General features: G+C 35.5%; 1 protein-coding gene across 1 annotated transcript; it reads left to right on the plus strand.

Moving 5' to 3' along the window:
• The first annotated feature begins 292 nt into the window (after nucleotides 1-292).
• On the plus strand, nucleotides 293-1,204 carry LOC131484031 (olfactory receptor 8S1-like). Its single transcript, XM_058682321.1, has one exon. It carries the CDS (start codon nucleotides 293-295, stop codon nucleotides 1,202-1,204), a length of 912 nt encoding a protein of 303 aa, XP_058538304.1.
• The last annotated feature ends 14,591 nt before the right edge of the window (nucleotides 1,205-15,795 follow it).

The raw sequence follows: 15,795 nt of genomic DNA on the forward strand, positions 1-15,795 counted from the left end.
TCTCAGGATCTGGTACAGTGCCCAGCACTAGGATGCTTATTCAATATTTCCTGAATAAATGGGTATTAAAGTTCAAAGAAGCAGTTACAGAGGAGGCACTTTGGAATGCTGCATGTCACCAGAATTGAAGTAATAATGAGTGTGACCCAGAAGGAAACTCCTTGGTCTCATAGATTTTTATTTATACCTTTAAGCTGGAAGTCACATTTTTTTTTAAATAAGAGAGGCAATCTTATTCCTCTGAAATGACTCAGCTACATTATGTTTTCTTCCAGGGCCAGTAACTTTAATCATGAAAAATCTCACCATCGTTACCGAGTTTGTCCTCATGGGATTGTCCAGAAATCCCCAGATCCAGACCATCCTTTTTGCACTATTTCTGGTGATTTACCTCTTGACCCTAATGGGGAATGTGATAATGATCCTGGTGATCAGAACTGATTCTCACCTTAAGACACCCATGTACTTCTTCCTAGGTCACCTGTCATTTCTAGATCTCTGTCTTTCTTCAGTAACCATGCCCAAGATGCTGCAGAACTTACTAATGCAGAATAAAATCGTATCTGTGTGGGGCTGTGTGACCCAGAGTTTCTTTCTCATATTCTCTGGGAGCACAGAGGCCTGCCTACTCTCTGCCATGGCCTATGACCGCTATGCTGCCATCTGCCACCCTCTCCTCTACAGCATGGTTAAGAATAGGCCTCTTTGTGTCGGGATGGTAACTGCAGCATGGGCAGTGGGGTTCCTAAACTCCTTGCCAAACAGTCTTTTCACTTACAACTTACATTTCTGTGGCCCCAATATCATCCCTCACTTTTGCTGTGAGCTGCCTTCACTCTTCCCTCTCTCCTGCACTGACCCTACTGCCAATGAGGCCCTTCTTGCTGGGTCATGTGCACTGTTGGGATTTGTGACACTTCCCCTGATCCTCTTCTCTTGTTCCAGAATCATCTCTGCCATCCTAAGCATACGTTCTTCTGAGGGTCAAGGCAAAGCCTTCTCTACCTGTTCTTCCCACCTTACTGTGGTGCTTTTGTATTATGGCACAGCTTTATTCAGATACATGACTCCCCTCTCCGGCTCCAAGTTGGAACAAGTGGTCTCCATTCAGTACAGTGTGATCACATCCTTGCTGAACCCCATCATCTACAGCCTCAAGAACCAGGAGGTGAAGGCAGCTCTGTATAAAATGTTGAAGCAATAAATGTGTCCTTCTGTGATGGAGAATTCCTATTGTATTTGGCTTGAAGACAGTGAGAAAACAGGTGATGAAATACATTCATAACGGCTAACTTGATCACTTTAAGAATATTCCATTTGATGAAAATAACCTCTTGTTAATAGAGGTTTAAGTGTGTGATTGCTTATTTTATTGTATTTGGCAAGAAAATTAAGTGAAGACTGAGAAAAAAGTACTAAAATGGAGTAGTGTAGACAAACTAAGTCCAAATATGTTTGTTTTGTCCAAGAGTTTTAGGATAGAGTTCAGAGTGGTTTTTTTTTTTAAGATACGAGTGTAAAATGCACTTCAAAGTGGAAAGTAGTTACTAATTGAATATGATACTGAATGAAGTTTGCTTCATCCACCTAACCTTGAGTAGCCTAAAAAACTGATATGCCTAGTTGCCAGAAAGCAAAGACACAGGTTGGTGGGGACCTGCCCTAGCCCATTCAAGGGGGAAAAATAGTTTTTCAGGTGTTCTGGTGGTGACTAGTGTCTGGAATGAGATCTAGCTCTTTGGTGACTTGTTGGAACCCAAAGAATAGAATGACTATGGTCTCACAAAATGATGTTTTCATTCAACCTTGAGGCTGTCAAGCCAATTAGTTCATTCAGTATTTCATGGTCTCATTCAGCCAATACCTTCTGAGTCCAGTGCCCATTACTGCTTTGACATATATTCAGTCAAATAAATTAATTTCTTGTCATAAAAGATTCATGGAGTGGGCATGGATTGCAAGAACATTGTTAAAATGTCAATACTACCCAAAGCAATCTACACATTTAATGCAATCCCTATCAAAATTCCCACCAGCATTTTTCACAGAACTAGAACAAACAATCCAAAAATTCGTATGGAACAGCAAAAGACCCCCAATTACCCAAAGCAACCTTGAAAAAGAAAATTAAAACTGGAGAGATCACAATTCCGGATTTCAAGCTATGTTATAAAGCTGTAGTGATCAAGACAGTATGGTACTGGCACAGAAACAAACACATAGATCAGTGGAACAGATAGAAAATCCAGCAATGGACCCACAACTGTATGGTCAACTAAACTTCAACAAAGCAGGAAAGAATATCCAATGGAAAAAAGACAGTCTCTTCAACAAATGATGCTGGGAAAACTGGATGGCAACATGCAGAAGAATGAACCTGGACCACTTTCTAACACCATACACAAAAATAAATTCAAAATGGATTAAAAAATAAATGTAAGACAGGAAACCATCAAAATCCTAGAGGAGAACACAGGAAGCAATCTCTTTGATCTCAATTGGAGCAGCTTCTTACTAGACATGTCATTGAATGCAAGGAAAAGAAAATCAAACATGAACTATCGGGACTTCGTGAAGGTAAAAAGCTTTTGCACAGCAAAGGAAACAATCAACAAAATGAAAAGGCAGCCTATAGAATGGAGAAGATATTTGCAAATGGCATATCAGATCAAGGGTTAGTATCCAAAATCTATAAAGAATTTATCACACTTAACACCCATAAAACAAACAACCCAGTTAAGAAATGGGCAGAAGACATGAGTAGACATTTTTTGAAAGAAGACATCCAGATGGCTAACAGACACATGAAAAGATGCTTATCGTCATTCATTGTCAGGGAAATACAAATCAAAACCACGATGAGATATGACCTCACACCTGTCAGAATGGCTAAAATTAACAACACATGAAACAACAGTGTTGGGAGGAGGTGAAGAAAGGGGAACCCTCTTGCACTTTTGGTGGGAATGCAAACTGGAGCAGCCACTCTGGAGAAGAGTATGGGGGTTTCTCAAAAACCTGAAAATAGAACTATTGTATGATCCAGGAATTGCACTACTTTGTATACCCAAAGGATACAAAAATACAGATTCAAAGGGGCACATGCACCCCAATGTTTATAGTAGCATTATTAACAATAGCCAAACTATGGAGAGAGCCCACATGTCCATCTACTGATGAATGGATAAAGAAGATGTGATATCTATCTATCTATCTATCTATCTATCTATCTATCTATCTATCGATATATCACATACATATATATATATGCATATACATACACACAATGGAATATTAGCCATTAAAAAGAATGAAATCTTGAGATGCCTGAGTGGCTCAGTCGGTTAAGCATCTGACTTCAGCTCAGGTCATGCATGATCTTGCAGATTGTGAGTTTGAACTCCGCTTGCTGACAGCTCAGAGCCTGGAGCCTGCTTCGGATTCTGTGTCTCCCTCTCTCTCTCTGCCCCTCTCCTGCTTGCTCTCTCTCTCTCTCTTAAAGATAAACATTAGAAAAGAAAAGAAAAAAAAAAGAATGAAATCTTGCCATTTGCAATGGTGTGGATAGAGCTAGAATATGTTATGTTAAGCAAAATAAGTCAATCAGAGAAAGACAAATGCCATATGATCTCACTCATATGTGGAATATAAGAAAAAAACCCAGATGAAAACATGGGAAGTGGGGGAAGAAGAGAAGAGAGGGAAATAAACCACAAGAGACTCTTAATGACAGAGAACAAACTATGGGTTGATAGAGGGAAGCGGGTGGGAGATAGGCTAGATTGGTGATGGGTACTAAGGAGGGTGCTTGTTGTGATGAGCACTGGATGTTGTATGTAAGTAATGAATCACTGAATTCTATTCCTGAAACCAAAATTGCACTGTATGTTAACTAAAATTTAAATAGATAGCTAAATAAATAAATAAGATTCATGGAGTGAGGAGACAATAAACTCAAAACCCAAAGTGTAGGCTGACTCATATGATCTCCTTTAATGAAAATGTTAATATGAATCACTGTGTTTATACCCTTATAAGCATTAACCAAAAGTAAGGTTTTTTCTTTGGCATTTTCTTAATTTCTTACAAATCAAAATAATAAATATCGTTGGTTCATTTAATATTTTAATTATGAACTTTTAATCTTAAATATGTAATAAACTCTATGGAATTAAGGGAATGGATGGACAAGAAAGGTATTTTATAATTTTTAGAGATGTAAATATATAAAAATCAGTTTTCAGAAAAAATATACTTCATTTTGAAGTGTATTGCTAAAATATGGATAATGGTTTTATACAATAATAATTACCCTTGCATCAGTTCTAAGGATTGACATCATCTGATTTTGTCAAGGAAAAAGGGATTTTTTTTTTGAAATTTATTGTCAAATTGGTTTCCATACAACACCCAGTGCTCATCCCAAAAGGTGCCCTCTTCAATACTCATCACCCACCCTCCCCTCCCTCCCACCCCCCATCAACCCTCAGTTTGTTCTCAGTTTTTAAGAGTCTCTTATGCTTTGGAAAAAGGGATTTTAGTATGGAGTGTAGTAAATCGTGTACTTCATGTGGTGCATCTGGTTCTCCTTAAGTGATCTAAATTTGAGATATGGTAGGAATAGAATTAACATGATTTAATGACTTTTTAAAGTTTATTTATTTCAAGAGAGAGAGAGAACATGAACAGGAGAGGGGGAAAGAGGGAGAGAGAGAAAATCCCAAGAAGGCTCTGCGCTTCTGTCAGTGTAGGGCCCGACATGGGGCTTGAACTCATGAACCATGAGATCGTGACCTGAACCAAAACCAAGAGTTGGATGCTTAACTGACTGAGCCACCCAGGTGCCCAATTTAATGACTTTTAAAGAAACAGTTCATAATGACATCATTATGCTCCCACACCCCAACTTTTAAAACATTCTTGAGAGAAACTTTCCAAAGTGGACATATTTATATATAGTATAGGGACATAACTATACCCAGAATCCTTACCCAGACCACACCCTAATAAAGGATATGAATGAAGTCACATAAACTATGTAAATAGTCTGTCATCTATATCATGTAACCATTCCCTTCCTCATCTGCATCTTTGACAGATGGATCCAAGGGCCAATCTATAATCAATCTCCCCTCCCTTAGGAGACTGAGACAGTTATTGGCACATGCTTACATGTGTGCTTGCCACCTGCTCCTTTATTTTCAATTCTTACTGCAGACTCTTATGCAATAAGATCCCTAGTGGACTTCCCTACTTGCTTCACATATGCATACTATATGTATGAATTGTGTTGGTGAAAGCGTGGCTTACACTTAAACTGCAATCCCTCATTTTCTCACTTGCATTTCCACACCTATCTTAGTGCTATAAGTATTTTTTGTTCTTGATTTATATTGCCCATATGCTTGCATAAGTTTTTGCATTAATTTATAGTCAAACCAACAGAATATTAGAGGGTCTGGCAATACTTATTTGCCAGGCCTGAGAATCATTTTTAAATCATGTTTTAATCTTTATCAATTTTATATGCATAAAATGCTACTTCTTTCATGTATTTGCATTTATTTTTTATCATAAATAACATTTAGCATTTCTCAAATATTAAACGTTGGTATTTCTTCTTTTATCATTAGCATACCATTTTCCTGTTTGTTACTTCATTCATAGTATTATTTTTTTATTTGAATGATGTGTTTAAATTAGAAGGATATTAATCTTTTGCTGTAAGTTGTTGCAAACTTTTCCAAAGTTTACCATTTTACTTCTATTGTTTTTATTTTTTAAACTGTGTTATGTAGCCATATCTATTTCTTTTTCTTTTTGTGTAATTTTCTCTGCTTTTAAGCTTACAAAATCCTTTACTGTCTGTGTCCCAAAATTTTCTTCTAGTTTTTGTGTGCCTTTTTTTTTTTTTACACTTAATCCTTCTGGAATTTCTCTTGCCCCATCCAAACAATCACAGCTCTGACCCTTGTTCAGTTCAGGGAGGCAGGGCTAGACACAGAAATGAATGAGAAACAAAGGAAAGACATTGAGTTAAAATAGTGTCAAGAGCCAAATAAACTATATGGATGAATTCTCAATAGTAGGTTTCCAACTAGAGTTAGTAAAGAGGATCTGAAACATAACTTTTGAATGGTTCTTCTGATTTATGTAAGGATAGGGAGGAAATGTGAAAAGTGTTTCATCTGCTCCTAGGTTTAAAACCATTATCTACAATCTTAAGATTCCCAAATTATAAATTCATTCACAACTTTAAGAAACAGACTCATCTGTCCAATACCAATAGAAAATTCTATGAAATTCTCCCAACATATCTTCCCAATTATATGTACCCTCTTCCACTGGTTATCCCATCCAATCCCTGACTTTAAATGTTGCCTCTGCTCCTATGAATCCCAAATATGTATCTCCACCCTGGACCTCTCCTGCAAGTTCCAAACTCATGTATTTAATTACCTACTTGACATCTCTTGGATATCTAACAGGTATCTCAAATGTAACATGTTCAAATTGAAGTCATTATTTAAGTTAATGGCACCATAATTCATCCAAAACCTGAGAGTCATCTTTTGATTCCTTTTTTCTCTTTCTCCCAGCATATATTCAATACATAAATCCCAGTTGCTCTGTCTTCAAATTTATCCTGAATCTGGACACTTCTCATCACCTTCACCTCCACCAATCTAGTTCAAGCCATTATTTTCTCCCACCTGGACTCAGGGCTGGTATTCAAAATATTTAATAACCAGTAAGGCATGAGTACAGAGCAATCAAAATAGATTCCCAACAGATAAAAATGGATTATGATTTTCTTGTCTGCCATGAATACTGGCTGAATATTAGCCCAGCTAGGGAAAAAGGCAATAGCTTCCTAACTGATTTCACTGCTTCTATTATTGTCTCTTAAAGCTACAAACAAACAGAAAAAAAAACCAGACTGATGAACTTTTTAGAAAAGTTATAAAACAGATTATATCACTCCCCTAAAGAGGTAGAAAAGAAAAATCTATAGTTTCCTGTCACATTGAAAGTCCAAACTTCCTTGATCTACAAGGCCCACAAAATTTGTCTTTTGTGGGCTTGGTGACCTCACTTCTCTTGTTTCTTCCTTTTTTACTATACTCCAACCACACTGGCCTTATTACTGTTTCTCAAAGGCTCCAGATGTCTCCCCACTCAAGAGTTTTTCATTTGCTGTTTCCTCTACTGACATATTTTTCTCTGTATATTCACATGCCTTGTTCCTTCCCTTTAGGTTTTCCCTAAGAGTATTCTCCTCATGGAATTATTTCCTGAGTACCCTATATTAAATATTCTACCTTCTCCATTCTACTATTTTTCACCAGCTAACAGTATTTATGTATATTTGTATTTACACTTGGTCCTCCCCAAAATAATATAAGCACCTTGAAAACAGAGACTTTATCTGTATTTTATGCACCTAAAACAATATCTAGCCCGCAGGAGACATTCAAAACTATTTGATGGGATTTCCATGTCTAGCCATATGGATAACTGGTGCCAGATTTGTCCTTCTACTCATAAATAACTAGAAAAATGAGCAAAATATCTGGAAAAGGTCCTGTTTGCCCCCACTAGAAAACAGGCAGCTCAGGATTTTGAATCCTGAAAGACAGGAAACAGATAAGGTGAGTCCTGCCTTTCTCACTGGAGGCACTTTATAGACCATGATGCAGGAGGGGAGAAAACAAGCAGAAAATGACAGTGTTGTTGAGTTAGGAGACACAGATTGAGTTCAAGAAGAGAAAGAAAGAGGGACTTGTGGGGAAGAGTGCTAGAAAGAAGAGATACTTAGATAAAAAATATCAGAAATTTGAGTATAGAGCCCATTAGCCTATGTTTAATGTTATGTTGTCTGTGAATCATTAAGTGAAACTCAAATAGGCCAAGTAACCACCACTACTGTGAGAAGCTGTAAGAACAATTCCAAGAGATTTCACATGACTGAGAATACTTAGTTAGTGACCATCCAGAGTGGAAAACCACATTGGACACTTGTAGAATTCAAGAGTACATAAAAATGTCATACTTTGAAGTGGGGCTAACATAGCCTGCCCAATAATTAATACTAATTCTTCACAGATTCTTCCAAGAAGCAGAACAAGAGGTAACACTTCCCATCTCATTCTATTAGGCCACTATTACCTTTATACCAAAACCAGATAAAGACATCACAAGAAAACTGCAGTCATCTAGGGAAAACCCTTAGGTAACATTAAATTCAATGGTAAAAGATTAAATACTTTATCCTTAAAATAAGGAACAAGAGAAGGATGTCCATTCTTGCCACATTTATTCAGCATTGTCGTGGAGGATCTGGCCAGGGCAACCAGGCAAGTGAAAGAGATGAAAGGAATCCATAAAGGAAAGGAGGAATTAAAACTATGTTCATTTGCAGATGACACGATCTGTACATGAAAAATCTAAGAAATCCACTAAAAATTATTAGTTCTAATAAAACTTATTAGAATTAGAACATAAGGGAAGGGAAACAAAAATAATATGAAAACAGGGAGGGGGACAAAACAGAAGAGACTCATAAATATGGAGAACAAACTGAGGGTTGCTGGAGGGGTTGTGGGAGGGGGTAAGGGGCATTAAGGAATCTACTCCTAAAATCATTGTTGCACTAGATGCTAACTAACTTGGATGTAAATTTTTAAAAATAAAAAATAAAATTGAAAAAACAGAATTAGAACTAACATTGAGCAAAGTTGCAGGATATAAAATCAATGTATAAAAACCATTGTATTTCTATAAATTAGCAATGAACAATCCAAAAACAAAATTAAGAAAATAATGCCATTTAGAATAGCATTGAAAATAATAAAATACTTAGGAATGAATTTATTAAAATAATTACAAAATTTATACTCTAAAAACTACAAATGATAAACACTATTGAAAGAAAACAATGGAAAGACATCCTATATTCATGTATCCAGTGTGGCTAAGTGAATAAAAAAATAAGATCCAACCATATGCTGCCTACAAGAGACTCCAGATTTAAGGACACACATACACTCAAAGGGAAAGGATAGAAAAAGATATTCATGAAGGTGGAAACCAAAAGAAAATAGCTGTATTTATACCAGATAAAACAAACTTTATGCCCAAAACTATAACAAGAGCCAAAGAGGGTCATTACATAATAATAAAGATGTAAACTTATCAAGAGAATATAACAATCATAAATATATATGCATCCAACATTGAAACACCTAAATATTTTAAGCAAATATTGAAAGATTTGAAGGGAGAAGTGGACAACAATAAAATAATAGTAGAGGATTTCAATATCCTAATTTCATCGGTGGATATATCATCCAGAAAAAAGAACAATAAAGACATGTTGGACTTGAACCACACTTTAGATCAAATGGATCTAACAGACATTTATAGAACATTCCATCCAACAGCAGCAGAATATATATTCTTTTCAGTTGCACACAGAACATTCTCCAGGATAGATCATTTAATGGGTCACAAAAGATGTCTTTGCAAACGCAAGATGTAAATGTTTTCCAACCACAATGATATGAAACTAGAAGTCAACAAGAGATAAGATGGAAAATTTACAAACATGTAGGAACTAAACACACTTATGAACAACCAATATGTCAAAGAAGAAATTGAAATAGAAACAAAAAAAACTTAAATGAAAATGGAAAAAAATATACCAAACTCTATGGAATGCTGCAAAAGCAGTTCCTAGAGGGAAATTTATAGCAATAAATACCTAGATTGAGAAAACAGCCTAACTTTACACCTCAAGGAACTAGAATAAGATGAATAAATTAAGTCCAAAGTTAATGGAAGGAAGGAAATAACAAAGCTCAAAGTGGAACAAATGAAATGGACACCAGAAAAACAATAGAAAAGATCAATAAAACTAAGAGCTATTTTTAAAAAGATAAAATTGACAAACCTTTGGCTTGACTAAAAAAAAGAGATGACTCAGATACATAAAATCAATGAAAGAGAAGATAACAACTGACACCACAGAAATACATAGGATCATACATACTGCTATGAACAAGTTTACTCTAACAAACTGGATAATCTAGAAGAAATGGATAAATTCCTGGAAACATAAAACCAAGCTGGACTGAATCATGAAGAAATAGAAAATCTGAACAGACCAATAATGAGTAAGGAGATTGAGTCAGTAATCTAAAATGCCCCAATGTACAAAAGTCCAAGCCCAGAAAGTTTCACAGGTGAATTCTGCCAAACATTTAAAGAATTAATGTCAATCCTTTTAAGACTCTTCCAAAAAAATTGAAGACAGAACACTCCCAAACTCATTTTATGAGGCCAGTCTTACTCTGATACCAAAGCCATACAAGGACACTGCAAGAAAACTACAGGCTAATATCCTTGTTGAATATAGGTGAAAAAATTATCAACAAAATATTAGAAAACTGAATTCAACAATACATTAAAAGGGTCACAAACTATGATCAAGTGTGATGTATCCCTGGGATGCAAGGATGGTTCAATATAGGCATAACAATAAATGTAATACATCACATTAATAGGATGAGAGATAAAAATCATATCATCTCAACAAATGCAGGAATGGTATTTGACAAAATTCAACATTCTTTCATGAAAAAACCCTCAACAAATTATAGATGGAACATACTTCAACATAATAACATATATGAGAAACCCACAACTATCATCATATTCCACAGTGGAAGGTTGAAAGCTTTTCTTTAAATCAGGAAAAAGACAAAGAGGCCACAATCACTGCTCTTAATCAACATAATGTAAATCTTAGCTATAGCAAATACATAAGATATAGAAATAAAAGGTATCCAAATTGGAAAAGAAGAATTAAAATTGTCATTATTTTCAGATGATATCATCTTATATATAGAAAATTCTAAAGACTCAATAAAAAAAACAGTTGGAACTAATCAACAAGTTCAGTAAAGTTGCTAGACAGAAAATCAACATCTAGAAATCAGTTGCACTTCTATACAATAACAATGAAATACCTTAAAAAGAAGTAAAGAAAACCATCCCATTTACAATAGCATCAAAAATAATAAAATTCATGGGAATAAATTTAACCACAGAAGTGAAAGATCTGTATACTGAAAACTATAAGACTTTGATGAAAGAAATTGAAGAAGACAATCAAAAGATATCACATGTTCATGGATCAGAAAAATTAATATTGTTAGTGTCCATACTAGTCAAATCCATCAATGCAGATTCAAAGCAATTCCTATCAAAAAACAATTCCAATGGGGGCTCTTGAGTGGCTCAGTCAGTTAAGTATCTGACTTTGGCTCAAGTCATGATGTCACAGTTTGTGAGTTGGAGTCCTCATCAGGTGAGCTTGTGCTCCATTTGGGTGAGCTTGAGCCCTGCTTTGGGCAAGCTTGGGCCCCGCTTTGGGTGAACTTGAGCCCCACTTTGGATGAGCCCTACTTCTCTCTCTCTCTCTCTCTTTCTCTTTTCCCTACCCTCTCTCTCTCTGCCCCTCATGGGATTTGTTCTCTTTCCCTCTCTCTCTGCTCCTCGCTCACTTGCGTCCACTCTCTGTCTCTCAAAAAAAAAATTACAGTGGCATTTTTCATGTAAAGAGACTAACAATTCTAAACCACAAAAGACTCCAAATAACCACAGCAATCCTGACAAAGTACAAATCTGGAGGCACCACACTTCTTGATTCCAAACTGTACTACAAAGCTCTAGAAATTAGTATGGTGCTGAAATAAAAGTAGACACATAGATCAATTGGACAGAATAGAAAGCCCAGAAATAAGTCCTGTATATACAGTTAACTAATATTTAACAAGTGAGCCAAGCACACCCAATGGATAAAGGATAGTCTTTTAAAAAAATGGTAGTGGTAAAACTGCATAACCACATGCAGAAATCAGACCCCTATTATACATGACTCAGAAAAAGTAACTTGAAATGGCTTAAAGACTTAAAACTAAGACCTGAATTTTTTTTTTTTAGAAAGAGAGAAAGAGACAGCAAAACCAGGAGAGGGGCAAAGAAAGAGGGAGAGAGAGAATCTTAAGCAGGCTCCATGTCCAGTGTGGAACCCAACATGGGGCTCTATCTCATGCCATGAGATCATGACCTGGCCAAAACCAAGAGTCAGACACTTAACTGACTGACCCACCCAAGTGCTCCAGACCTGAAAATTTTAAATTCCTAGAAGAAAACAGAGCAATATCACTTTGACATTGGTCTTGGCAATGAGTTTTTGTATAACACCAAAAACACATGAAACAAAAGCAAAAATTAAGAAGTGGGACTAAACAAATTAAAATGCTTCTGCACAGCATAAAAAAACAGTCAACAAAGAGAAAAGGCAATATATTGAATAGGAGAAAATATTCTCAAACCATGTATCCGATAAGGAGTTAATATCCAAAATATATAAAGAACCCATATAGTTAAATAACAACAATAACAAAAATCTGATTTGAAAACAGGCAGAGGAACTGAATAAACATTTTCCCAAAGAAGACATCTAAATGGCCAACAGGTACATGAAAAGATGTTCAATCTCTCTAATCATCTAGAAAATGCAAATCAAAACCACAATGAGATATTATTTTATACCTGTTTGAATGGCTAACATCAAAAAAGACAAGAAATAACAAGTGATGGCAAAGATGTGGAGAAAAGAGAACACTTGTTAGTGGGAATGTAAATTGGTATAGCCATTATGGAAACAAGTATGGAGGTTCCTCAAAAATTAAAAATATAGAACTATTATATGATCTAACAATCCCACTTCTGGATATATACCCAAAAGAAATGAAAACAGATTATCATAAATCTATCTGCACTTACATGTTTATTGAAGCATTATTCACAATAGCCAAGATATGAAAACACCTAAGTGCAGTAATACACACACACAGGAATATTATTCAGCCATGACAAAGGAAATCCTGCCGTTGTGACGACATGGATGGACCTGAATATGTGGAATCTAAAAAGCTGAACTCAAAGAAGCAGAGTAGAATGGTAGTTACCAGGGTCTCAGGCGTGGGGGAATTGGGGAGATGTTGGTCAAAGGGTAAAAACTTACAGATAGAAGATGAATAAGTTCTGGAGATCTAATGCACAGCATAGTGATTACAGGCAACAATACTGTAGTATATACTTCAAAGTTTCTGAGAAACTAGATCTTAAGTGCTTTCATTAAAAAAAATGATAATTATGTGATGTGATAGAGGTGTTAGGTAATGCTATGGTGGTAATCATGTAATATATAAAAGTATCAAATCAACACATGGTACGCCTTAAACTTATGTCAATTGTATCTCAATTTTCAAAAGTTGTCAGATAAAGCAGTGATTTGGGAGAAATTTAGAGCTTTAAATGCTTATATCAAAAATGAAAAAAAGTCTAAACTCAATGATATGAGCTTCCATCCTGAGAAGCTAGTAAAAGAAGAGCAAGTTATGCTCAAAATAACCAGACAGAAGAAAGTTATAAGGATAAGAACCCAAGTCAAGGATATAAATAATGAACAAAAAAATACGGACACATTAAACAAAAGCTTTCTTCTTTAAAAAAGATCAATGAAATAACCTTCTAGCAAAACTGATCAATATCAACAATGAAAGAGAAACCTGACCACAAATTTTACCAATATTAAAAGGATAATTAGGGAGGGGTGCCTGGGTGGCTCAGTCAGTTAAGTATCCGACTCGGTTTCGGCTTAGGTCATGATCTCACAGTTTTGTTAGTTCTGCACCAGGTTCTACACTCCAAACATCTGATACCAGGCAGGAAATTTATGAATGGCAATTATTACTCAATCTTTATGAATTTTGAATGACATTCTAGATAAACAAAGTCAGATCTTAAGTTCAGGAAAAAGTCCCTCTGTTGTGCTAAGGAATATTAGTCTAGTCCCACTTTTCTTAGTTCTCTTCTTTAGAAAAGCTAATTACTCTTCTTCTACATCTATTATTTTCTTTCTGATCATTTAAAAAATCATCTATCTCCTTCCTCCATGTTTTATAAAAAAGAAACCTTATAGTTTTTCTTTATCCTCATTTATTTCTATGCATGGAATCAACATTTTTTAATCTCAGGCTTCAGAACCCAAACTGGTTATCACTTGTACCTTCTAACATTGTCTTGGTGCCAGACCACTGACCCATTCTCCCTTAAAACTCCTATTGCACACTGAAAACTTGCTCCTGGAAAGTTCGGGATTTCAGTAGCCCCAGGAACAGCTGGCTCCACGTGTTCAAACAATGACATTAGTCCTCTGTACTTTCCTCTTCCCAGATTATAGTTTATCTTCACTGTTTTGGCTTTATTCTCAGCCTCTCCACACAGTGAGAAAGTTGTCCACTGGCAGTTCTAGGCTTACATTTTTCTTAGTTTAAAATCTCATAGGTAGTCTCTCTCTCTCTCTCCTCTCCCTTTCTTCTTCTTGCCCTCTCCTCAAACATTTATGTCTTACGTCAGATCTCATTAAGTGACTCAGATCAGCTCTGTGTGGATTACATGTCCATTCTTGGGATTAATGTCTGTGCAATATCAACCTCTAATCTTAGAGGGTAGGAAACCTCTGTGGTTGACAATCCAATATGGAGCAAATGAAGAGTAATCTATAAATGGAAAAAAAGATGCAGGAAAGACAAAACATAAATGTCCACTTCACTTAGTTTATAAACATACTACATTTTCATCCTTTACTACCCAAGATTTTGGTGTGTGATCAATCATGTTTACCTTTTTCAGAATGATGTACTATCTCTAATCCCTGCTTCCTCCCAACCCAATTGTTTTCTAGGAGTTGCTGACTCTAAATGGACATAGAATGAGATTTCACAAGGATATATATGGAGGTTAAATGAAAATATGTTAGAAGATGAAGTAAATTTGTGAAATGGTAAGTCAATTTTTAATTCAATATTTCTCATGTGTTTCTACATCTTAAAGCAAATTTCCAAAATGCAATTTCTCAAAGGACTTATATTCTTAACACATCTAATGAAATAGTTCTGTGGTGGTCAAGTGGTGGTGGAACTGGGGATGTGGATAAGGAGTAAGGGTGAGGAGAGTGATAACAGAGGAACCAAATTTTGGCCACCTCAAATTTGTCATTAATAAAATAAATAATATTTTTAAATGTGAGAAAGTGTTGAGAAGAGTACTTGGATATAGTGGTTGGGAAGTACAGAGGAAAGTACAGAAGACCAATATCACTATTCAAGATGGTGTTTATAATTTTTATTTTGAAAAAGTACAGCATAGTGGTAGAGGCTTTATATTAGGTCAAAATAGCCCTTCAGGTTCAAGCTCTGAAGCTCTCATTGCTCCATACAAGTAGGAATGCAGAGGTTTTTATCTTTTTGGTTCACTAATATGTCCTCAGTAATAAGAACAGTGCATGGCAGAGAGTAAACATTCAATAAATGTATGTGTAATGAATCTGCAGAAGTAATTATATCATTTGTCAGTTTCTCTGTTAATGTAGAAGACATCAAGAAATTTCCTCATATTGAACTATTCATTCTTGCAAAAAATAGCATTAGGTCATGGTTTATCACTTTTTAGTATTTTGATGTATTCTCTTCGCTAATATTTTACTTAAGATGTTTTATATCAATGTTAGTTAGTCTTTTTTTTCCTCCTATGGTCTGTTTCTTGGAGCTTTGGTATTAATATTATACTTGCTTAATAAAAAGAACTTGGAAGCTTGCTTCTTTTTCTATTCCATGGAACAATTTATATAGTATCAGGGCTATCATTTCTTTGAATGTT

The sequence above is a fragment of the Neofelis nebulosa genome, chromosome 8 (assembly GCF_028018385.1).
Source record: "Neofelis nebulosa isolate mNeoNeb1 chromosome 8, mNeoNeb1.pri, whole genome shotgun sequence".
NCBI lineage: Eukaryota > Metazoa > Chordata > Mammalia > Carnivora > Felidae > Neofelis > Neofelis nebulosa.